This window comes from Exophiala oligosperma (assembly GCF_000835515.1).
Source record: "Exophiala oligosperma strain CBS 72588 unplaced genomic scaffold supercont1.11, whole genome shotgun sequence".
NCBI lineage: Eukaryota > Fungi > Ascomycota > Eurotiomycetes > Chaetothyriales > Herpotrichiellaceae > Exophiala > Exophiala oligosperma.
In genome coordinates this window covers 417,655-442,024 of record NW_015622828.1, presented here as the reverse complement: position 1 = coordinate 442,024, position 24,370 = coordinate 417,655, and the positions used below count along the sequence as shown (strand labels likewise).

At 50.2% G+C, this 24,370-nt stretch overlaps 9 protein-coding genes across 9 annotated transcripts; 7 read left to right on the top strand and 2 right to left on the bottom strand.

Annotated features, from left to right (window-relative positions):
- Positions 1-339: 339 nt before the first annotated feature.
- PV06_09873 (uncharacterized protein) lies at positions 340-2,339 on the bottom strand (the record flags this gene model as incomplete). The annotated part of the gene is made up of 7 exons (XM_016411353.1): positions 340-703; positions 777-837; positions 892-941; positions 1,012-1,345; positions 1,435-1,893; positions 1,970-2,030; positions 2,129-2,339. The coding sequence occupies 7 exons, from the start codon at positions 2,337-2,339 to the stop codon at positions 380-382; spliced, it is 1,500 nt and encodes a 499-aa protein (XP_016258107.1). The 3' UTR covers positions 340-379.
- A 2,558-nt stretch (positions 2,340-4,897) lies between these two features.
- Positions 4,898-6,380, top strand: PV06_09872 (uncharacterized protein). The gene is made up of 2 exons (XM_016411352.1): positions 4,898-5,006; positions 5,136-6,380. Exons 1-2 carry the CDS (start codon positions 4,998-5,000, stop codon positions 5,538-5,540), a joined length of 414 nt encoding a protein of 137 aa, XP_016258106.1. The 5' UTR covers positions 4,898-4,997; the 3' UTR covers positions 5,541-6,380.
- PV06_09871 (uncharacterized protein) lies at positions 6,354-8,386 on the bottom strand (the record flags this gene model as incomplete). Its single annotated transcript, XM_016411351.1, has 2 exons — positions 6,354-8,213; positions 8,276-8,386. 2 exons carry the CDS (start codon positions 8,384-8,386, stop codon positions 6,354-6,356), a joined length of 1,971 nt encoding a protein of 656 aa, XP_016258105.1.
- Positions 8,387-8,653: 267 nt separating this feature from the next.
- Positions 8,654-10,226, top strand: PV06_09870 (uncharacterized protein; the record flags this gene model as incomplete). Its single annotated transcript, XM_016411350.1, has 1 exon — positions 8,654-10,226. Exon 1 carries the CDS (start codon positions 8,883-8,885, stop codon positions 10,224-10,226), a length of 1,344 nt encoding a protein of 447 aa, XP_016258104.1. The 5' UTR covers positions 8,654-8,882.
- Positions 10,227-10,659: 433 nt separating this feature from the next.
- On the top strand, positions 10,660-13,261 carry PV06_09869 (uncharacterized protein). Its single transcript, XM_016411349.1, has 4 exons — positions 10,660-11,631; positions 11,688-11,951; positions 12,043-12,207; positions 12,263-13,261. The coding sequence occupies exons 1-4, from the start codon at positions 10,775-10,777 to the stop codon at positions 13,122-13,124; spliced, it is 2,148 nt and encodes a 715-aa protein (XP_016258103.1). The 5' UTR covers positions 10,660-10,774; the 3' UTR covers positions 13,125-13,261.
- A 1,198-nt stretch (positions 13,262-14,459) lies between these two features.
- PV06_09868 (uncharacterized protein) lies at positions 14,460-15,509 on the top strand (the record flags this gene model as incomplete). Its single annotated transcript, XM_016411348.1, has 3 exons — positions 14,460-14,882; positions 14,937-15,116; positions 15,177-15,509. The coding sequence occupies 3 exons, from the start codon at positions 14,460-14,462 to the stop codon at positions 15,507-15,509; spliced, it is 936 nt and encodes a 311-aa protein (XP_016258102.1).
- Positions 15,510-16,037: 528 nt separating this feature from the next.
- PV06_09867 (uncharacterized protein) lies at positions 16,038-17,036 on the top strand (the record flags this gene model as incomplete). Its single annotated transcript, XM_016411347.1, has 1 exon — positions 16,038-17,036. The coding sequence occupies one exon, from the start codon at positions 16,038-16,040 to the stop codon at positions 17,034-17,036; it is 999 nt and encodes a 332-aa protein (XP_016258101.1).
- Positions 17,037-18,473: 1,437 nt separating this feature from the next.
- PV06_09866 (uncharacterized protein) lies at positions 18,474-20,705 on the top strand (the record flags this gene model as incomplete). Its single annotated transcript, XM_016411346.1, has 3 exons — positions 18,474-18,799; positions 18,861-20,544; positions 20,598-20,705. 3 exons carry the CDS (start codon positions 18,474-18,476, stop codon positions 20,703-20,705), a joined length of 2,118 nt encoding a protein of 705 aa, XP_016258100.1.
- A 1,583-nt stretch (positions 20,706-22,288) lies between these two features.
- PV06_09865 (uncharacterized protein) lies at positions 22,289-24,086 on the top strand (the record flags this gene model as incomplete). Its single annotated transcript, XM_016411345.1, has 2 exons — positions 22,289-23,169; positions 23,250-24,086. 2 exons carry the CDS (start codon positions 22,289-22,291, stop codon positions 24,019-24,021), a joined length of 1,653 nt encoding a protein of 550 aa, XP_016258099.1. The 3' UTR covers positions 24,022-24,086.
- Between the last annotated feature and the right edge of the window lie 284 nt (positions 24,087-24,370).

Genomic DNA, 24,370 nt, shown 5'->3' with positions numbered 1-24,370 from the left:
CGGGGATCACGAGCAGACAGGAATGAAAAAGTGAAGGGATGGAGGTGGTCATTGGTATATCTTATCTAGGAAATGAACTCCCCCACACCGAGTCCCTTTCGCTCATCGTTGTTCCCCCAAATCTCGGTATTCTTTTGTCCTCGAAAGCCGTCGGCATTTGATACACCGAAGCAATGATTATACACCGAAGCAAAGATTGGACAGAACCGATCGTTGGCATCGGGAGGAAAAGCGACACGGCACATCCACAACTCTCCCTTTATTTGTCCTTGTTCGCTCTTTACAAAGTATATAGAAATTATAGTTCTCTTTCCATTCGATCCCGGCAATGACGGGCTGGTTGAGTCCTTAGTACGTATCGTGTGATCCATGCATTTGGTTATTCGTCGTCAACCTTTTTCAACATCACCCTTAGGTGTCCCTTGGTGGTCACGACGAAATTATCCTTCCAATCCATATCTTCCTTTGTAGTCTTGTACAGCTTCATGTCGAATCTACTAAAGACATATGCGAAAGTGAGATACAGTTCTGCGTATGCAAGGTTGATACCGACGCATGATCTCGGTCCGCGTGAGAATGCAATCATTTTGGTTTCGAGTTGGTTCGCATCGGGTCCCAGCCACCGTTCTGGCAGGAAAGACTCTGGGTTTGGGAAGACCTCGGGATCAAAGTGGTAACAGTAATGGGCGGCGTGGAGGACAGTCTGCGACTCAAGTCATTAGATTACTGCCGCTATGACAGAGAACTCCTGACATCCTAGCAGAGTCATGACTTACTCCAGCTGGGATCTGTCTGTCACACAAATTCACTCCTCCGGCAGGCACCACTCGACCTAATCTGAAACGCAAGATGTGAGTGTCGTTGCCGTCTGGAACGGAGGCGGATGCTCACCTTCCAGGGACACCCATGCCCATGCGCAAACTCTCCTTGACGACGGCTCTCTGCGTTGAAAACAAAAATCAGTGGACGTCTCTTCAACCCACAGCGCTCTGACTGTGTACTCGTACTTACCAGGTAGGTCAAGTTTTCCAGAGTTGAAGGACTGACGAGCTTGCCGCCAGGATCGGGGGCTCCAAGCGCATTGTGCAGTTCCTCTCTCAGCTTTGTAAGAGCATCTTTGTTGTGAATCAGGCCCCATGTGCCACACGTCAGCGAGTAAGCAGTCGTGTCCGTTCCGGCTCCGTAAAACAAAAATGCATCGGCCGACAATTGATCAAGCCTGGGAATGAACGTCCTCTTCACATTGGGCGCGGCCCAGCAATCAAAGACAGTCGGAAATCCAGACCCGGACCCTCCCTTTTTCATAATCTCTCCGACCTTGATTTTGAGTTGCTGCGACAAGTCACTCTCTCAGCATCGACCACTTCTCAACCACTTCTTCTCTCCCCGGATACACAACTCACCTCTATAAGCCAATTCGTCTGCGCGATCGACGCAAAGAACTTTTCCGTCTGTTCCTTGGTCAATGTCTGAAGCTGTCCGGCGAACCAGTAGAAGAAATTGTTCCAATACATGGTGTACTGCAGAAAGTCGAAATTCTTCTCGAGCGCCACAAGCATGGGCGATTGAAAGTCCTCAACCTCGAGGGTCTCGATGCCCTTGTTCGCAAACATGTAGCTTGTGACAAGGTCGCTCGTCAAACTTCGATACCCCATACTCAGATCGACTGGCTTTTCAACACTGGCAGCTGCATCCAGCTTCTGCAGAAACGTGTTCATCCGATCGTGGATCAGCGGTTCCAGACGGCCGATGGCACTCTTGGAAAAGTACGGCATGTATGCATCGCGCCAGGGTTTTGCGACTTTGGGGTCCAGAATGTTGAAGAATCCAACTCCGGCAGGGTGATGGTATTGATCTTTGAAGCGAGTGAAACCGGAGCCTGACTTGAATATTCTATTGACACACTAGAGGTCAGGATACTCGCTGTGGCTGAAGATGGAAGGAGAGGTTCCTGGGAGTACTCTCTCACTCGTAATAGGCATTGATATCGTGGACATGGAGCTGATTAGGGAGGATTCGCACAATAGGACCTGCCCATGAAGATCAGAAGATTGGTTCATATCAGAACGTAGTGCTTCTGGAATTATCCTGAATTGGTTTACCAGAAGAAAACACAAAAGAGACTGACCATATTTCTTATGTAGCTCGGGGAAGGTCTTGACGTATGAGGTCGAGGGTCTCAAGTCATACCAGGCTTGGTACAGTGATGTTGCTCCAGCAAGCTTCGGGCCTGGAAATGATGCAAGTGGGTGCAAGGTAAGCCGGTATAACACTCGAAGTACCAGAAAGCAGGCTGAGGCTGCGACGATGGCTCCTAGATATAAGAGGAAGCCTGGCATTTTTCAAACCACGGTGCACATGGATATGGTGTCTAGAGGTGGATATGATTCCGGCCACCAGGTGTTTAAGTATGTGTGTCATATACGACTGCCACAGATCACAGCCAACATATCTCCGTATATATTTAACAAAATTGAAACAGGCTGATGCTGATGCCCAGCTTCTTATATCCGAGATCCGACACCATTTGTCTTCGAGTTCGTGTTCATCAGCCTTTTTATGGTCGCCGTTCATCTGCAAGGCCCCCAACTGGGGGATCAATGTCTCGAAAGTAAATTATGACCGTTCAAGTGCTTACAAACATCCCATCCACCAGTCGCCGAATCATCTCTCGGTGATCTGACAGACGAGACAATTTGGCCCCCACATTCCTTCGTTGGCTCCACAAGCATGTACTTCGTACGGAGTAAGGTGTACTGCACGCAATGCAGAGTATAAGATCTAGTCTCAGTATGGTAGCACTACTCCATACGGATGAGATATCCAGGCACATGGTGCCGGCTGACCATCAACTAGTCACAACCAGGGGAATTTGCTCGGATTAGGAAGTTACATCGGCCCGCTGATAAAATGCCTCGATACCGAGCTCTCGGAATAGAAACCACTGGGGTCGGTACTTGGATAGCTAGGTATGCACAACCCCTACTGATCGAGATGTACCAGCACTTTCGATCATGGCCAAAAATCCCTGGGTAATGGCGATGTACAAAGAGAAATAGATATCTGAAAAGGGCGTTAAACATCGTGGGTATCGGTTGTAAAGCGGACGACTCTATTGATAGCGGCCCCAAAGATCGCAGTGGTGATGGTCTACTTAGCTTCTTGACCGATCATGCCACTCTGCATACGCAGCGAACTTTGGCGGTTTCCCTTCACTAGATGTATTGCTTTGGATTTCTGTCGCCCTGCCCACCATAACTCGTGGCTGAAAGCGAGCATAGAGAGGGATTGTCTCCGTATGACTGTCTCGTTCTTGGCCATATATTGAGACCACAAATATTATTGCCTGGGGAAAGACATTAAGCGAAGAATTAATGGTTTCGGACACTGGTCCACAGAGACATCTTGTAGTGTCAAGGTACAGTCGGGGAGTTTTATCCCAGCAATTTTGAAGCAGCATGAACACGAGATGTCCAAAGTAGGCGCTTTTCAGGAGAAATACATAGAAAGTGTTCCGGGTGATAAATAAATTCTCGATGTGTTGTTTTTCCCCGGCTGGCACGGTTCCCGGGGATCAAAGAAGGAGTTGAGAAGATGGAATGGTAACACTTGCACATATCGCAACTCGGGCGCAGCCAGGGAAGGAGCGCATTTCCCAATCCTCCCCAATCATACATATCAATCACAACCCTCAAATGCTCTTTGCCTTGATATTTGTTCTTACCGTTTGGATATATGTTTGTATATTCATGCTTAGCAGTTTGAGATTGAGACCATAAACCTAATGACAAAATCTTTGGTTCATCTCGTGCCAGTCCTTTCATTCTGCTGGCGTCAAATGCGACAAGTTACCGCAATTGCTTGGTATATGGCATGTCGATAAGCCCATTTGATTTTCGTCCTTGGATGATTCCTGTCTTGGTCCCTGAATGGAAATGTTCTGCTACTCACATAGTTTGGCACCGTTCAATCGAGTTCGACCCCATGCAGGGCATGTCTGGGCAGCCATCCTCTCGTTTGTTCCACACATTGAGCGACAAGGTCAATAACAATTTAGTTAGAAAGAGAAGGATTTATGCGATTGAAAGATCATGAACCGTTGCAAGATTGAACCGGACCTTCTTTGCACTGTTCTCGGATTGTTAAGTCATAATTAGCCGGAGGTGAAGAGAATTTTCGGTCCATAATCATGGCTTGCAAGGTACACCGAAACAAACCCGTCTCATACTCGTGAGTAGAAACTACCTCTAAGGCAACGAGATTCACTCTTCGGGAACGAGCCATCTGCATCATTCAAAAACGTTTCCAGTCCAGTGCACGGCTTTCAATACACCACAGAAAGTCGTGACCACACCACATCGATACGCCACAGCACCGCTCAGAGCCTTACACCTTCTACCTCTTCCGAGATGCAAACACAATTCCTCACGGGCATATCACTCAGTGCAATGAATGCTGGTATCTCTGAAAGAAGTGGTGTTAAAGCTCACCGGGTAAATCGTGGTCTGTCAAAGCTTTAGCGAAATATGTCTGGTCGTGGGAGCGCACAAGTTCGAGTCACAATACCTCGAACCCCTGTGTTTCCCACCCGGCACTTCCAAAGAGGAAGACCGGATTGAAAACTCGGCTTGGTGCTGATTTGCTTGTGCATTGGTGCAATAACTGCAAACATAGTTCTAGGGATAGTATGGAGTAGCTAGGTAGGTGATCTAGATAATCGAGGTAGACGCCATCTCCCAAAGAAGTCTAAAGATGAGCAAGTGCCTCCTCAGCCTTGTCTGGTTTCAATCGCGCCGTGTGCCATGGGGTTCAATCCTTCTCCGCACCTTTCTGTCGTGGGACTTTTCTTTCTTACGGTTACACTATTTATTTCCACCCGCCGACCAAACAATTTGTACTGAGTTCCAGCCCAGCATATCAGTACTCGTGTATGAGCCCTGCCAGTCGACGAAAGCTGTGTCACAGAGCCGTGACTTGTTAGCTACTGTGTCATCACTATGTTCACCGTAAGTTTTTACAAAACATAACACGCAGTGTCGTCCCAAGACCCCGCCTCCTTCGTCTATCACGAGTTCCTTGAGCATTCCCGTCTCTGCATCGTAACGGGACTAATTGTGTTTGTTTCTCTGTTACAGTCCAGGCACCCCGAAGACCAATTCCGGTTGCGCATGCACCGCGCGCGCAGTGTCGAACTGAGCAACGACGAACTCGTCGAGATCCGAGCGGCCCAGCGGACATTCGAGGGCGCGTACATCCGAACGTCACTGTCCCAATTCTCCTTCGCCCTCGTCGTCCTCAAGATCTTCACCTCGGAATTTTATAGTATAGGGGCATTGTTCGCCGTCTACGGCGCGGGTGTGCTCTTGGTCAGCGCGTACCGCAGACAGCAGGGGAACAAACAGTTTTTCAAGGAGGTCGGCGACGACGGACTGGGCAGAAAGAGGTTCAGGACGAGTGGGAACGTGGTGGTCGTCTTAACGGCCTTGAGCGTGGCGGCGTATATCACGCTGCTGGTCCTGACGTTGAGACTCCGGAATTGAAGATTTGAATGGAAAACGGGAAGTGATGCTGCGCTCCTGATGGACACATCTTGACAACCAAAAAAACTCCTCATCATACATACATGGCCACGCACTGGGAAGAAGAGAAGAAAATGGGACCTGGCAAGCAAGCCCCAAGGCCCAGCGCCTAGTGCCGAACGCCCACTGTCCACCCCAACCCCTAATCCGCAAGTCAAGCGGACGAACATTCATCTTACAAACGACACGACACCCTAGAGCAACATCACTCGACTTGGGACGATAGGGATGATCCCCCCCTCCTCCCACCTATATCAGAGAAAGGTGTGGGTAACGATGAACTGCCTTGCTGGCATGGTCAAGTATAATTATCACCCTCCTCAGGACCCATTCAGGCGGAATTACAGAGCTACATACGTAATATGCCCGAAGCGAGTCGGACGATCAGCTGCGTCCAACCGCAGGGGAGGCTCATACCTTCGCGAGACCGATCCGATTATGTATGACGCCGAATGGCAATATTTTACCGGAGAAGCACGACCTTGTGCAAAGATACATCCTCCGACTAGACAGTCACGAGTCTTCGCTCGAGGTTTGACTACCAGGTTTGTTTAATATGGCTCACGATGACAAGCTGGCCCGTCAAGTGGCCTCGACTTTGGCATGCGTGTATCCATACGCCTGTCACGATAACAAATGGCTTTAAGAAGGAGTAGTGATGGGAAAGGCACATCAGAGACTTAATTTCTAGCCTTATTCATGTATACAATACCTACTTACAGAGTATAACTGAAGCGAACAACCTTTTAGGGTCCAAGTTTGGTTTGTTCGAACTCAATCTTTGCAAGACAAGAACCTTTCAAACCACTGAAACCGCCTTGTTTCGATATCACTCAAAGTGTCCCCTTTACTGAAAATGTGCCCCTCACCATCGTACACCTTCACCTCGACTTCAGTTCCGGCGGCCTTGATCATCTCGGCGAGGTTGTACGCCTGATTCGGCGGCACTATCGCGTCGTCAGACCCGTTGATGATGAGCGTCGGTGCCTTGACTTGTGAAGCGTGATTGATGGGGCTTCTCTCTTTCAGTATACGCTCTCGATCATCTTTGGAAGTGCCGGGTGGGAAACACAGGGGTTCGAGGTATTGTGACTCGAACTTGTGAGTTTCCGCAACTAATAATGCCATGTCTGAGATTCCGCTCTCGGCAACCGCACACGCCCAGATGTCCGGGTACATGGTGATGCCGCACATCGTGTTGTATCCGCCGGCCGAGTGCCCTGTGATCCCGACGCGGCTCCTGTCGATCAAGCCCTGTTTGGCGAGATACTCGACCCCGGAGACGGCGTCGGCAATGTCACTCACACCCCACTGACCCGCCAAGAGGTTTCGGTATGGCCGACCGTAGCCGCTGCTGCCTACGTAGTTGACCTGCAGAATGGCGTAACCTCGAGTGATGAGGCCGTGGTCGCGGAGGTCAAATCCCGAACCTTGTTGCAATGTAGGGCCGCCGTGAGTTGCAACGATCAACGGTGGAAGAGAACCTGATGGTCCTCTGAAATTCGGATTCCGTGGAGGAAAAAAGAGACCGTGAGCTTCTCCCCCTCCGGGACCATGGATGCGAGGGAATGTAATAGCCTGAGCTTCCGATACGTATCCTTCAGGTATCGTGATCACGGTTGACTTCTTGAGGACAGACCCTATACCGCCTTTGTCGATGTCGACAGCGGAAGCCATCACAGGGAGGGAAATGGTGGCGCCCACAACGACAAACGAGGTAGGAGAAACTGGTTTCAGGGCATTGATACGGGAAATGTCCACGAACGGGCACCTAAGTTCATGCCACTGTAGAGATTCGACATCGATTGAAATAATGTGCCAACGATTCTCCTTGTTGTAGCAAGCCACTATGGTCGACGGTGTGACGAAACCATACATGGAGCCTCCTAGAAACCAGTCTGGCATTCCAAATTCAGCAGTTTCCAGGTCTGAAAGGTTGATGTGGCGGGTGTTGCTGCCGTCATGCGAGTACAATTGCCAGTAATCGGTCTCATCTGAGCTATAGAACAGCACATTGTCAGGGCTCCAGGTAGGTTGAGTAATTGCTGCCTTTCGTTGTTGGCCTGCAACACAACGTTGGTTCCGGAGAACACCGTCCTCCCAGTCGGCGATATAGAGCTCTGTATTATCCCAAGGCATGTTAGGAAAATTCCACTGAATCCAGCAGAGACTTTTGCCATCGGGACTGAATCTGGGGTACGTGTAGAAATCAGCCCCTTGGGCCAGAGTATGGACCTGCTTGGTAGATGCATCGATAGCGACAAGTGTATTCTGGATGTCGGTTATGTTTGATCCATGATGGTCTTCCTTGATCGAGACAAACCATTTGGAGTCGTTGGGATGAGAGTTGAAGTCCGCATAGTAAACCTTCTTATCCGCATCGACGATGGGCTTTGTATCACCGGTCTCTGGATCAAGGTCGAATACACCTTTGGTGTCCCAATCGGTGAAGATGATGTGGCCTGTTAGTTCGTTGACGATGTATGAGGCGCCACCATATTCATGGACTTGAGATAAGGCATTGTACTGCTTTGGAAGTACATCTTTACCCCGGCCGTTGTAATACTCGACTATGACACCCCTGCCCGCCTCATCAGGGCGGCTTTCGAGAAGATAGATTTTGCCATTGGTACGCTTTGGTTCTCTGTCAGTCAAACACACACATGTCCGAACCTGATCTTGCTGGTGTCACCTACGTTAACACACGGTTGGTCCAATACCACCGAGCCTGTGGCTGCAAAGTCATCGGGGTTAATAGGGCTCTTCCAGGTGCCGTAGGGCGCTTCTACCTGATTTCCTCCGCTCATGGTTGCGATCTGGTCAATTGCCAGGCAGAGAGCAGCAGGCAGCGTGCCTGGCTCGATATATGTTTCCTTGACTCGTTGCTGTTTAGCGCATCAACGTTGCAACCATGGATTCTCAGGCATCCACCACGGGGTCGAGAGTACCCTCCTTCCTCTTTGGGCATAGACTCGGTATCTGCCCGGCGAACGCGTGAGGGTCTCTGCACGCGACGTATTAAAGTGTATGGGGCACTGGTGGAAGAATAAGTAATTCACGGACATTCACCCCTCCCTCAATCCAGCAATCGTACGCATATGAATTTAATTCATGATACGGCGATGATCTTCACACTGGTTGGCTCATGGTTGGCATCAAGCGAATGACCATCTGTCCAGCGGCCTCGCCTTCCCTGCAATTGGAACGCAGCCATCAACGGAACTGGGTTGATGTTCAAACAGTCCATACTACAAACAACAATGGCCTTTTCAGGTCGCACAACTAGACATTCCTCCAGATCCAATGTCCGACCTCCTCGAAGTCCTTCCTAATTTCGACCTGAAATCTCACAGGCACCTTTTGCACTCGCTAGAAAAGAACGATATCACGGTGGCTGACTTGATCAGCCTTGACCCAATTGACATCGCTCGGAAATGCCCTCTGCCTACGACTGACGTTCAACGACTGGTATCAGACGTCGTCAAGGCTTTACAGGAAGACGTACAGGGAGCAGTTAACAAGCGATGGGATGTTGGACACTCTGGGTCACTGAAGGAGACGGACGCGCTTGACAAGGAAGAGGGTGATGAAGTCCAGGGCACAGAAGCAACAGTGAAGACGCTAGATATTGACATTGATGGCGCGTTAGGTGGGGGTCTTGTACCGGGTCACATCATAGAAGTGGTTGGTGAGAGTGCCGTTGGCAAGACTCAATTTGTACTTGGACTCCTGCTTTCCGCCCAACTCCCCCAGCCACGAGGACTGGGGAAAGGCACCATCTATGTGTCCACAGAGGCACCACTAAATACTGCCCGTCTGAGCCAGATTCTGACTTCTCACCCCGAATACGAGAGCCTCCCACCAGCTGAGCGCCCCTCTCTCGATTATGTCCATGCAATCGCAACCAATGACCTGGAAGCACAGGAGCATATATTGCGATATCAGCTGCCTGTCGCGATCCGACGGTTCAATATTGGTCTGATCGTCTTGGACTCGGTTGCTGCAAATTTCCGCGCCGAACATGAAAGTCGTACTGCGGCCGGACTTGCGGAGAGAGCGATCGAGCTGAGCAAGCTGGGAAACACTCTCCGCCGTGTTGCCATTGAGAACAATGCTGTGGTCGTGGTCACAAATCAGGTAGCGGATCGGTTCGAGGACATCAGACCTATTCTGCGGTCGTCGTCACCTGCAAGCTCTTCGCCCTCGATGTCTACACCCAATCTTTCTACGACGGTAGTGGATAGTCGGCGAGAGACTCAAAGCCTTGATCATCAACAGCGGTTTTTTACTGGCTGGGGTGACCAGCCTGGCGAAAAGCGCACCCAGTTGAAAAACCCCGCCCTTGGATTAGCCTGGACAAACCAGATTTCTGCTCGCATTGTCCTTAAGATGGAAAGTGAACGACAGGAATACATGGGAGGAAACATCTGGAGGGATCGAAAGAAGAGCCGTACATTGCGCCTTGTCTTCGCGCCGTGGGCCAGTCCAACGAGTGATCCCATTCCCTATGAGATTGGCATGCCAGGCATTTCGTCGATCAGTGAGGATGATTCAGATAGTCAAGCACCTGTTCAGGCCGACGGAGAGGATGGGGAGTTGTTGAAAGAGGAGTTATGGGCTACGGATGAGGACGAAGAGTTTCCTTGAATAAAGAGATTCGATCTTGGATACAATCTCTAGTCAGTCAGTCGGCGTAGACGTCCCTTTAGGAAGCTGTTCTGGTATACTTTCGTAGCGAACTCTGTGGCACCAGACCAATTGGCTCATGATCTGCGTTCCCTACGACAATCGGTGCTTCAGTTATGGCGTAAGGATAGTTATGGAGATGTTGTGGACGCTGAAGCGCGGTTCGCCGTATTAGGAATGTCTATGCGGATGGCTTTAGATGCAGTCAGTTGCAGCCACTGAGCGTTGATCTCCATGAATCAAGTCGCCATCTCTTCCTTGATGGCCACCCGAAGACAAAGAAATGTATAGAGTGGTCATCTCGGGAGGCTAGTGTTCGAAGTTCATCCTAGAAGCAGTAGGTGCCTCCACCCGGCACATGTCGATTGATCTACACAAAGCGTAAGACATTCATCAAGATCTCTCTCTCTCTCCTCGTCCCCTCTCTTCATCGACCTCCCCCTCCTCCTGTCTCCGCCACTCATTAGTTTCATTCAATCTCTTCTGCATTGCGTGCTCCTCTACTCAACATGGCTGGTCCCCATGTAAACGGTGCATCCAAGGGTGTATATCCTCATCCATTGGACCAATTGAGTGGCGACGAGGTCAAAATCGCCCGACAGGCCGTCCTCGATGCACGGAAGCATGCCATCTTGTTCCGCAACATTTACGCTGTAGAGCCACCAAAGGCCGAACTGGTTGACTTTCTCAATGCCGAGCATGCCGGTGAGCTGACGGCGAACACACCTCGTCCACCTCGACAAGCGCGCGCTCAGTATGATGTTATATATGAGAAGGGACACCACGAGTATATGGAGTCCGTCATCGACATCGCCTCGGGAAAGGAAGTGAATCTCAGAAAGCCGGAGAAAGGATCCCAGCAATCCCTAACCGTGGACGAATTTAGGGACTTCGCCAATATTTGCATGGCATCGGAGATGTTCAAAGATGCCATCAAGGAACTCAAACTAGATGCTGAAAAGTTTGAAATTGCCATTGATCCATGGCCATATGGTGGGCCCGACCCTGGCGAGGTCACGCCTCGCTATACCCAAGGACTCTGCTTCGCCAAGCTGCGCAATGGCAATCCAGACACCAACCATTATGGCTTTCCTCTGCCGATCATTCCTGTGATGGACACGTACAAGAAGGAGATCATCCGGATTGACAGACTGGCCACTGGAGGCACCGAAGACGGCCTGGAGTACGGTACCGCCAAGGGCAATGTCCTTGAGCATTGTCTCCCGGCGGAGTACGTGCCAGAGTTGTTGGACGTTCCTCTACGGAATGATGTCAAACCATTGAACGTGTTGCAACCTGAAGGGCCAAGTTTCTCGGTCAGCGATGATTCCCTGATCGAATGGCAAAAATGGAGATTCAGAGTTGGGTACTGGACTCTTTCCCCAGAATTTGGGCTCTCGAGACTGATCTTGATACTGCCAGGTTTACACCCCGCGAGTGCGCTGTGCTACATGACGTGCACTATGACGGCCGAAGTGTTTTATATCGATTGAGTCTGTCGGAGATGACTGTCCCGTATGGCGACCCCAGGCCACCTTTCCATCGCAAGCAGGCTTTCGACTTTGGTGATGCCGGTGCGGGCCGTGCTGCCAACAATCTTGCTCTTGGCTGTGATTGCCTTGGAGTGATCAAATATCTTGATGCCATGCTTGTCAATTCAGATGGTGAACCATCATTGTCGCGCAGGTACGTCAATGTTTCCTTTTCCCAAGAGCAGTGTACTCCAATAGGTAGAGCCCGGCCAATAGATCATGATCTAACTGGTAGGTACAACTAGATGTGTCTGTATCCACGAACAGGACAATGGTATCGGCTTCAAACACACCAATTTTAGAACCAATCGCGCGGTGGTTACGAGGAACCGTGAATTGGTCGTTCAATTCATTATCACTCTTGCCAACTACGAGTACATCTTTGCCTACAAATTTGACCAAGCAGGAGGGTAGGTTGCATGAATGTTCTGCATAGGTTGTCCCCCTACTCACATTATGGAATAGAATCACCGTCGAGACCCGTGCCACTGGTATTGTGTCCGTCGTCAACATCGACCCGGGTAAGACGAGCCCGTACGGAAACGTCGTGTCGCCTGGAGCCCTGGCGCAAAACCACCAGCATATCTTTGCGGTTCGAATTGACCCGGCCGTTGACGGACAAATGAACACGATATTTACTGAGGAATCACTACCTATCCCCATGAACCCGAAGACGAACCCATTCGGCAACGGTTACGAAGTTGTCCGCAAGCCTGTCACCAAGTCATCGTGGATTCATGCCTCTCCTTTCACCAACCTCACTGTAAAAATGGCGAATGCAAACAAGATCAATCCCATCTCACAGCGCCCTGTCGCTTACAAGTTCATCCCATCCGCCAGTCAATTGATCTTGGCGGATCCGGAGTCCATAGTAGCCAAAAGAGCAGCATTTGCACACCATCATGTTTGGGTGACTAAATACAAAGACGATGAACTCTTTGCGGCTGGGGAATTTACGAATCAATCTCAAGTAGAGAAAGGGGGTGTTGCTGATGCAGTCGCTCGTGAGGAGGATGTTGAAAACGCAGATGTGGTTGTATGGAACGTTTTCGGACTCACTCACAACCCTCGTGTTGAGGATTGGCCTGTCATGCCGGTCGAAATACACCAGCTACATTTGAGGCCGGCCGACTTTTTTGAGAGAAACCCAGCCCTAGACGTTCCGGGGATCGAGAATGCTAGCTCTGTGGAGGTTGGAAGGGATGCGAATGGAGCATGCTGCCATGGCGCCGAGACCGTCAAGGGCAGTGGCTCTGTCCAAGCGGCGCCAACCTCTCACCTTCAGGGAACCGAAAGTGTCCCTGTATCACAGATCAACGGTCATTAAATATCCTATATCGGTAATGGAGCGACAGACATGGGTCAAATAGCGGTCTATCCAAGCAAAGTGCAATTAAGAAAGTGTTGTGAGGCAGAGAGATTCAATCTTTGGAAGCAAGGAATGTGTTCTCGGGTCAATGATAATCCGTATACGGACATCTGCTCTCATTAGTTACACCAGAATGCACCAGCTCATTGAATTACTCTGAGCTTTGTTCGACGGTAGCCGGGTCTGCCGGAGATTCTTCAAATCGCCTCCTCTTTTGTACACCAATTCCTAATTCACCATAAGCATCGCGTACTTCGGTAGCCACATGCCGTGAATGCAAAAGCGACATAGCAACTTCTGAAATTCCGAGGGCGCAATAATGACGCGTCTTTCCTTGCGAGCGATAAAGGAGTGATTGACGCTGGTTTTGGTTTGTTGAAATTAGAGGGCACTGGATTGTTCGGCATCCTTTCTTTGCAACGAACGGAGTCTTTTCCCCCAGTTAAGAAGCTTGAAGTGTTTGGTCCTTTGGTGGCCAAGCGTCTAGTTATTGAATTGAGCACATGGCCAAGTAATTGCTGACAGGTTGATGCCATCTCATACAGTATGAGCCCAGTCAACCAAGGGCGGTGGAAACCAGCGGCTCTTCCAGAGTAACTTTAACAATGAACGGATCCCTGCTTATCGGCACAAAAGGGGGCCGGAAATGACTAGATGCTCTACTGGATGGATACATAATTGCTTGTTCTGTACTACTGCACACAGTCCCTGTGCGGCGTGGCGCTTTTTGGTTCCTTCGTACAGCATGAAGACCACGTCATGTATTTCACTCCCGCAGACCACCAAGGCCTCCTTCTGGCCACAACTCATGCTGACAGGCGGCGGTGATGGGGCTCCTTGACTCGCTCCTGGTCCTACAAGTTTGTGCAACCCAATGATCGTCAAGCATTGTCGCCTCGGTCCTTGAAACTGTACATACTCGTACAATACCTGTAGGTACCGGCAGCCGGGATTTCCGATGTGGAAGGTGGGCACGCGACACTGTCCATGACTTGTAGGGTCATGGTCCTCCATGCGAAGTTGTGTTGCGATACGCTGCCTGCGGACTGTTCTTCTCACACCTATTCACACACTCACGCAAGCAATGATCACTCCTCTTCAATCGTCTCCTGGTGTGGTGGCGCCGGCCTGTTGTTGTGCGGCAACTGTGACCATGAACTGATCATTTGGATTCTTCTGTATGCCAATGTGCTTTTGTCCCCGGCCACGCTCGGTTTTTGGGTCACACGAGGAGCAGTCAGCACCCCTCGAACCGCGCGCACATAACATCGGGAAATGCATGCCTCAGCGACTATGATAGGGCATGCTCTGTTGAGGTGGAAGGCTGCAGGTGCTGTCCTCTTGTTGATATTCATCTTCTCGGTCCTGCTCTATGTCAACGATGTTGGCCCCTTACCCTCCATCGCTGTCGACTTTGACATTAGACCGCAGAAACATGCGGTGACCTCGATGGTCGGACATGCCACATCTGCTGGCTCTAGCCCTTCACCGTCCTCTCCCTCCGACCCCGACCTGAACAAATACTTCCACGAGCCTGGTATGACTGAATACACACGACACTACGATGCCCGCTATTTCAGAGGAGTTGTCACAGAGGAAGAACGGAAAGAAAGCTTGACACATCTCATTCAATCGTACTTCGATACGTTTGAGAAGATCGGGGTTGAGACATGGATTGCGCACGGAACGTTGCTAGGCTGGTACTGGAACGGCAAGGTATGTTGGCCAAGGAAATGAGGTTTGCGAGGCATGGTCTGATATATCTCCAAGATCTTACCGTGGGATTGGGATTTGGACACGCAAGTTTCAGACCACGGCTTGAGAACACTGGCAGAGTCTCATAACGGCACGACGCACCGCTACCCTTCCAGCAATGGACGAACCGAACGGAGCTACCTCCTCGATGTCAACGCGTGGGCATGGCAGCGGGAACAGGGTGATGGTGCTAATGTATGAGAAATGGCCCGCTTTGCTGTTACACCTTGTATGGTACTAATGACTTCCGGGTAGATCATCGACGCACGCTACATCAGCATGGATACCGGGCTTTTCGTGGATATAACCGGTCTCACTGAGCTCTACCCAGATAACAAACCAGGGATAGTCATGTGCAAGAACAACCATGAGTACAAGGTCGAAGACATTTGGCCACTCAGATTGAGTGTTTTCGAAGGCGTTAAGGTCAAGATTCCGATGCACTACGATGTCATTCTAGCGGAGGAGTACTCCGACGAGGCTCTGGTACGGACGGAATTCAACGGGCACATCTTTGATGGCAAGACTAAGGAATGGATCAGGATAGATGGTAATGGCACAACGAATAGCTCAAAGCCAATGTCATGACGATGTCTATGGAATTCGATCGACCTGGGCGGCTGGTATCGCGAATTGTAGATACAATGACACTGAATCTCAACCAGGGCTACACCATAGTTTGAATTGTCAAATAGGCTGCAAACGATCGGTGGGAGAACCTTTTGTAATATGCATGTCATGTCTACTGTTAGGTACCTGTATACTCCGTGTTGATGAAAGAAATGAAGAGAGTAATGAGCACCTTAGCATAATGATGGAGAGGTTATCATGTGTCACGGACGAGTACAATAGCCTGGTGGGTTTCGGTACGATCCGTGGCCACTTACCTCGGGGACTTGGGGCCAGATTGATTGATTACAGTACAAGACGCATCTTCTGGTCGATCGCAGGTTGCGTCAGTGTCAATGTCGCCTGCTTAACTAATATCCAGAAGCCCTTCGAACCACAGCGACCTCCCGTCCAATTCATAATATTATTTCGACAATTATCATTGCGGTGTCATTCCCTCGCCTATACTAACGATTCTCTGCCGAATTTGGTTCTGCTCTCCTCAAAATGAAGCTCCAGTATCGGAATGAAACTGTCGACCTCGATGACGAAGATCTCGCAGATGAAACGGTGAGCAACCTAGCCGCAAGATGCGCAGATCATATTAATGCCGACGTCGAACGAGTATCCCTCCTCTTCCTCCCAAAGCCCGGACTGATGAAGTACCCATTCCCCGATCGAAAGCTGAGCGAGTTCCTTACCCCTACCACGCGCATCAAACTCGTAGGCAGCCCCAAGGCAGAGGTCAAGAAGATGGACGAACATGGCCGAAACGTTCCTTCGACCCGGAGATGGCAGCTACCCAAGCCGAGGAAATCGCAGCATTGGCAGGAGGCCCGTGATGCCGTCATGTACACTTTCCAGGCAATAGAACCCCTACCGTACCTCCCGAATCCCGAGAAGAGTAAAAGGTTTCTCGAACGACTTGCCAACGATCCGGGAATCAAGTTCGCCATGCGCAAACACAAGTTCAGTGTCTCGCTGTTGACGGAAATGGATCCGGCCCAGCACACGACGCACGAGTCCAGGACGTTGGGTCTAAATCGAAATCGAGGCGAGGTGATTGAACTCAGGCTGCGGACCGACGCGTACGACGGGTATAGAGACTACAAAGTGATTCGGAAGACGCTTTGCCACGAACTTTCCCACAACGTTTGGGGCGAACATGATCGCAACTTTTGGGATCTGACCAAACAGATTGAAAAGGAGGTGGAGCAGAATGATACCCGACACGGTGGGCATCGGTTGTCAAACGAGGAATTCTACAATCCGGAAGATGCGTACGATGAGACGGAGCACGCTGATTCTGGAGGCTGGACCCAGGGTGATTTCGTGCTTGGAAGATCGAAAGACGGGCCCAGTGTGGCCGGACTGAGCAGGCGCGAGATTTTGGCACAAGCAGCTATGATCAGGAAGGAGAAGCAGATGGCGCAGACGGACAATGTGCTTGCGAAAGACAAAGATGCGAGAGAAGAACATGAGCAGCAAGAACCGCCGACTTCATGAAAGGAGAAAAGGCGTGTGATGCTTGTGAGGGATTTTTATTGCATGGAGTTGGATAGGTTATGCTGAATGAAACACGGATTACACACCGAGGGTTCTGAGCGATTGAGGTGTTAAGTAAGGTACGGAAACGGAGTAGAAACTTGGACAATGATTAACATTTTTATTCGCAGCGGTCTATGCAGAAATACTCTCTCGCTCTCTCTGCCACGTGCGTTTTTGTAGTACATTATGATAAAAAACAATTGTGTACAAGGTTCCAACGATGCGAATTGCTGAAAAAGCCCACGGAATCCGGGGATGAATCACCTTTGGGACAACCTACCCCCGTGTCGAAGGGCATCGGAGCTATTGGCGAGGTTCGGGCACCGAATAAGCGACGGCTATTCGAAATGGGGCGTCGCTAGGCTATTGGCATTTGCTTGGGCCTCAACCATTAGGCGCTTGTGTTTGATGGTGAGGCTTATTATGACCAGGTATAGTTGTATCTAAAGCAACCTAGGGCGACCCGGATATGCGGCCCTCGATCCCCGGATGGCTTGAAGACAACGAGACACACTTAAAACGCCCCCCATCAGCGATCCCATCACAACGGCGTGTGCTGTACGAGCAGATGATCCTTTTGTTGGCAGGATGCCTGAGGTATGGAGTTGATTGGAAGCCCATCATGACGGGGAGTACGTGTGAATTAGTATAAAACTTGGAACTGTTTGGCTTCAATCATCTTCTTTTTCCCTTGCATTTACGGGTACCCGTTACTCTGTACATTCTCTACACTCGATATCCTTGCACTCGTACCAACTCTGAGGACGGATCACTGCATCCGATGCTTTATTAGTGCCACAACGCCCTACAATACAGCCAAACACAATCGCCCACCCTGGGAATTATTGAACCGAGTACTCCGTATTCCTAGCGACACCAAAGCTGCAAGATCATCTCTCGCCCTCCCTTGACATCTTCCCTCCGGGAGCCAGTGACAACTTACAAGGCTCTTTTCCACCAGGTCCACAACTTTCAGCCTACGACGTCAGGCTCCAGAACACAAACTTCAGGGACTTGACGACACTTGCTTGTTCGAGTTCTTCACTATCCGTCCCTACGTACGCCTTGCGACTGCCCGTGCGTAACAGGGTTACGGTGACTTGCCGCTCGATTCCACTTTGGCTGCGAAACCCATCATTTTTACGGAGTTACCACTCAATCATTCACCCATACTACCTGCTTCGTTTGATTAAAGTGTGTGTGGCGGTCGTGAAAGATTATTTGAAAGTGAGTCACAAAAAACAAAGTCCACTTGCCTTTTGGACAAATATCATTTCTTTTCATTTTGTTCGTCCTTAATAAGCATACTGCGTACGGAAGTACACACACACACTCGCATATTGCCTTCTTACCAGATATACCGCCTCCTCCCCCTTGCCAAAAACCCGTTACTGAATGTCGGTGCTAGAGGGGTCCCGGCATTCCTCGCCGTCCCCCGAAAGCCCAGGAACACCCAGCCAACCTCCAGTCTACCACCGTCACAACAGCAAAACAAAATACTCCGATCTCGCTCGCGCTGCCATAATGACGAGCGCTTCCTCTACCCCCAGACTCGAAGCCGAACCCTCTCTCAATCATGTCGCCTACCATTCCTCGCTGATGCCTCCACCAAAGTCCGCATTCGGACGAATACCTTCCAAGTCACTCCCTCATGGCGCAAACTCGATGGGGAGGGCCTTGACCGATACACCCTTGCCCAGTGCGCCTGGCAGTCCCCAAATGTGAGCAATTACAATCACCGTCAGGATATCGTTGCAGAGTCGCTGATGAGAATTACTTCAGATCTGCTCGTGGTAGCGCACCCCCCTCGGGCTCTGCCACACCTAAACTCAGAGCCACCACCCTCGACATCCCAGGCCTGACTCGATCGAAAGTGTCTCCCAACGGCCAAATCTCCGAGAGAGATGTGGGAGCCAAACTGGTCATCATCATGGTTGGCCTGCCCGCGAGGGGGAAGAGTTACATTGTGAAAAAGATTGCGAGATATTTGAACTGGCTACAACATCCTACGAGAATATTCAACGTTGGCGATCGCCGAAGAGTCGCTGCTGGGAGAGGCAAGCCGATCCCAGATCGGACTACAGAGGCGCTACGAGAGTCCGTACGAAGGATGAGTTCGAATACAGGCGCCGGCTCACAAGATACGGCGGACCACGACTTACTCCCTCCTCCTGCAGTCAAAACTGATATTCTTGTCAATGGCGAGGTAGCGAAGTTGGATGCCTTGTCACCTACCAGCCCGCCACCTACGAATGGTACCCTGTCGCCGGAAAGCAACCCCGAGCCGATTCAGCTTCCGGCCCCTGAACCCATGGACCAATCTGCATCTTTCTTCGACCCTCAGAACACAACAGGCAAGCGACTGCGAGAACAAGTTGCGCATGAAACATTGGACGAGTTGTTGAAGTATGTCTTGGAAGATGGTGGCTCAGTTGGCATTCTGGATGCGACAAATCATACCCAAGAGCGGCGATTATCGCTGATCAAGCACATTCGAGACCGGGACGAAAACATCAACGTGCTTTTCCTCGAGTCTCGGTGCCAGGACAAGAATCTGCTCGAGGCCAATATGCGACTCAAGTTGTCTGGTCCTGACTACAGGGGCAAAGATCCAGTGTCCGCGTTGAGAGACTTTCAACAACGTGTGGAACAGTACGAAAAGTCTTACCAGAAGCTCGACGACTTTGAAGAAGAACACAACATGGCATACTGTTCGATGATTGATGTCGGTCGCAAAATGATCAGTTTCCAGGTGAAAGGATTTCTTAGCATTCAGACTGTGACTTATCTGATGAACTTCAATTTGGCTCCACGACAGATTTGGATCACTCGACATGGTGAATCGATGGACAACGTGGCTGGCAAGATTGGTGGTGATAGTTCCCTCAGCCCTAATGGGGTGAGATATGCGAAAGCGTTGGAGAAATTTGTCGGTGAACAATGGAAATTATGGGAGGAGAATCAAGCCCGGAAACAGGCCAACACCCACTTCCCTCCTCTGCCAGGCGACACGACACCACCAAACCCGGAGTACACAGCGCAGACATTGGTAGAACGCAATTTTTGCGTTTGGACTAGCATGTTGAAGAGGAGTATCGAGACCAGCCAATTTTTCAACGAAGACGAGTACGACATTAAACAAATGCGAATGCTGGATGAGTTGAATGCGGGTTACATGGAGGGAATGACCTATTCGGAAATTCGACACAAGTTCCAGCACGAATACGAGCTCCGCAAGCGAGACAAATTATCATACAGGTATCCTGGACCCGGTGGTGAAGGGTACCTCGATGTCATCAATCGTCTAGGCAAAGTGATTCTGGAGATCGAAAGAATGACTGATCATGCGCTGATTATCGGACATCGAAGTATTTCTCGGGTCCTACTGGCATATTTCATGGGCCTCAAGCAGGAAGATATCAGTGACCTGGATGTTCCTCTCGGCGTCTTGTATATGCTCGAGCCGGTAAGTCTGAGATTTTGGAGTGATGCTCAACTTACGCTAACACTTGTTCACAGAGACCTTATGGCGTCGAGTTCAAGGCTTTTCGATGGGATCCCGTCAGCGATGAGTTCCGCTATGAGCCAGATTATCGCATGAGACGAGCGATTGACCCACAAGCATGATCGTCCTTTTCTTTGTTTGTACACTGTACACTAGCACGATACCCATTTGTTTTTCCTGTATGCACGCGGTGGTCGGGGAGTATACATACATTGTCGGCGCGTCTCTCATTTACATTTGTAGCGAACAAGCGTCATGAATTGTTTGTTTCATGAACGGTCGATCGAGTTTCATTTCAATCGGAATAATGGGCTCGAGGGGTTTTCTCTTTCATACATGATCATTAGCGTTGGCGTTGGAAGAGGTTGTACGGAATAGTCTGTATTTCAGGTTTGTAGCATTTTCTAGTTGTGGATGGAGTTGGCTGGTTCAGCTGGCAAGTAAAGAAACGACAGAGTCCAACTCTGACCTTTAGTAGAGTAGATAGAGAACATTGTGGATTTGATTCACAGTAAGAAATGAAAGACAGTGTTCACGCATCGCTCACTCAAGCGTACAGTAGAGTAACAATAGAAAAGACAAAAGGATGAAGAAGATAGAGACTCGAGCGTATGTCTTGACATTTTTATCACTTGATGAGCAGCCGGTCTTCACATGCATAATTTTGTCAGTGATGACTCGCAGACGGATCTTCGGCAAGCATAACCACCAATGATGATTGTCGACCTACAGAGATGGAGTCATCGAGTTCCTTGCGGTGGCTTTGAGTTAGTCGATTGTGGTGCCCTACAAGTACAATAGAAAGAATTTAGCGAAGAATCGAAAAAAAAGGCAAAAAAGGATCTGTTCCGTCTTACCGGGAGGCGAGAAGGGTTTTTCTACCTAAAGGTAAGGTTTATGGGGGAGGTTTTGACAGAGGGAGAGACGGCAAGTTGGTTTTCCCTGGACCAGACACACTTTGGACGTGAGAGTACCAAGTATTCCTCTTATCGTCACTCTTTTTTTCTGTTTGGCGTTGTGGTGAATGTCAGTTGGCCCTGATATGACATGGCTTCCCAAGGGAAAATCAACGATCTCAAATGTAATAAGTCTAATCCGTATGTAAAAAGACGAGTAACTCGTGTCTGAGTCGCTCAGTTCCGTCTTGCCGGAAGTCATACAAGTGCTCGTTATTACCTGACTTTGTAGTTCTGTAGCGGGTCCGAGACGGGAGAAAAAGGGCAGAAACAACGACGTCCGACTCTGGACACACTCGGTCCACTTTTGATCTCGGGGGTTGGGAGAGTCCACAAGAGAAGAAAAGAAGTTCCCAAGACTTTTTCATCTTTGAGCTTATCACGACTCAAGCCTCTGATTTTGGTCTTGACAAGCTTGTCCAAGCAAAAAAAAACAACCTCCAAGTGCCTTTTACTTTCTCCAATTTATCCATCCAAAAAGAGTGAACCCTACGTTTGGGATCGGGACGGTAACTCAGGGAGGTTCCAGAGTAACAATTCACAATACGTTTCTACCAAAGTCATTTGTTCCTGAGGGGGGAGATATCGTCCGTCATCATCACATACGAATACGCCATTTGACGGCCTTTTCACTTGTCGATAGGAAGACACAAACAAGTGAAAAAAAAACAAAAGAAAAGGAAAGCGGGTCAAGTCAAAATACCTACCTACTTACCGGCCTGGTAAGACCGGCCAACACAACAACAGCCATGCCTACCTTAGTCCTGACCAACTTCAACATTGTCTGTTCGGTCCTGGGGGGGTTCATCACCGTTTTCGGCCTGGTCAGTTATCTGCTGAAGGAGAGGTTCTACCTGTCCGAGGCCCTGATATCTCTGGTGGCGGGCGTCATCTTTTCCCCCCACGCCACCAACTGGATCAGACCTTTGGACTACGCCGGCGGGCTGGCCGAGAACCTCGACACCATCACCCTGTACTTCACCCGGCTGGTGTTGGGGGTCCAACTGGTCCTGGCGGGCGTTCAACTGCCCAGCCGGTACCTCTACACGGAATGGAGGTCCCTGGCCTTGTTGTTGGGTCCGGGGATGACCTTGATGTGGCTCAGCGCGAGTTTGTTGATCTGGGCCATGGTGCCTCACCTGTCCTTCCTCCACGCCCTGGCCGTCGGTGCCTGCGTCACCCCCACGGACCCCGTCTTGTCCAACTCGATCGTCAAGGGCAAGTTCGCCGACAAGAACATACCGAAACCACTCCAGAAGATCATCATCGCAGAGTCCGGGGCCAACGACGGTTTGGGCTACCCGTTCCTGTTCTTGGCCCTGTACCTGATCAAGTACACCCAGATGGGAGGCGCTGGACAATCCGGAGGTGCCGGCAAGGCCATAGGATACTGGTTCGGAGAGACTTGGGGTTACACCATCCTCTTGAGTGTCCTCTATGGCGTCGCCGTGGGCTGGCTGGCAAAGGAGTTGTTGCATTACGCCGAGGAAAAGAAATTTGTCGACCGGGAGAGTTTTCTCGTCTTTGCCATCACCCTGGCCTTGTTCATCACGGGGACCTGTGGTATGATCGGATCGGATGATGTCTTGGCTTGCTTTGTCGCCGGCAACGTATTTACGTGGGACGATTGGTATGTTTTCGTCTTTGTGGCCGCTTACCCCGATGTCTTGAGAACGAACCTCCTTGATGCTGATATGATTCCCAACACAGGTTCCGTCTAGAAACTGCCGATGATTCGCTTCAACCTACCATCGATATGCTACTCAACATAAGTGTCTTTATCTGGTTCGGCGCCGTTTGTCCCTGGGCTGAATTTCGAACGACCGATGTCATTCCACTCTACCGGTTGGTCCTTTTGGGGATCTTGATCCTTTTGTTTCGGAGGGTACCCATGGTCTTTGCCATGCACAAAAAGATCCACGAGATCGAGGAGGTCCAGCAAGCTGCTTTTGTCGGCTTCTTCGGGCCCATTGGCGTGTCGGCGATCTTTTACCTTTATATCAGCCTGGAATTTCTGGATGGGGTCACCGTCGACGGCGAGGTTCGTGAAGATGCGGCACGCCTGCAAGAGGTGATGCGGGTGGTGATTTGGTTCCTCGCCATTTGCAGTATCGTCGTTCACGGTCTCAGTGTGCCGCTCGGGAAGTTGGGGTACCACTTTCCCAGGACCATCTCTCAAGCTCTGAGTAGCGAGAGGGAAGATGACGCTTCGGATCTTCGGTTGCGTCGGGCTCAGCAGTTCAGCCAGTCTTTGAACATTCGACGGCGAAAGAAGAACACGGGCGACAGTGCGTCGGAGCAGCCACCGCCGAGCCCGGCCGTATTCAGTCTCTCGAGGCCTCAAAAGGTATCGCCTCAGCCAGGGAATGGAGAGGTCAATCTAGGGAATCCTACAGAACCAAGCCGTCCCATTCATTTCCCTGACGACCCTTCGACGAGGCACCCTTCGCCGGCAAGATCGGCACGGCGAATCCAATTTTAGAGAAACACTTCTCCCGAAGGGATGAGTACGCCGAGCAGTCTGAGACGAGAGGTGGGTGAGAGAGGCCAGGACATTATAGATGAGCAAGACAGGTCGGCTGGCTGAAATCTAGCGGTGAGCCTTTGGGGGAGGATGAATCAGAATACAAAGAGATATGATGTTGTGACGACGTACATGACTGAAACGAAGCGATCATGAAACAAGAATAGACGAGATGCAAATACCTTTACCATTCTAGTGTAAATAGTCAGACCTTTTTTAAAAGAAAAAGAACATCGGGATGATGTTGGGATGACTTTATGTGTGTTTGGTGCTCTCCAGTTAGTAAATAGAGGATCCCCTAATTAAA

What these genes read in the sequence shown, in the direction of transcription:
- PV06_09869 (XM_016411349.1), top strand. Translation starts at nt 10,775, where the DNA reads ATGGCTGGTCCCCATGTAAACGGTGCATCCAAGGGTGTATATCCTCAT. An exon ending in GAACCATCATTGTCGCGCAG is followed by an intron (nt 11,952 to 12,042) that starts GTACGTCAATGT and finishes AGGTACAACTAG; the next exon opens with ATGTGTCTGTATCCACGAAC. An exon ending in AAATTTGACCAAGCAGGAGG is followed by an intron (nt 12,208 to 12,262) that starts GTAGGTTGCATG and finishes ATTATGGAATAG; the next exon opens with AATCACCGTCGAGACCCGTG.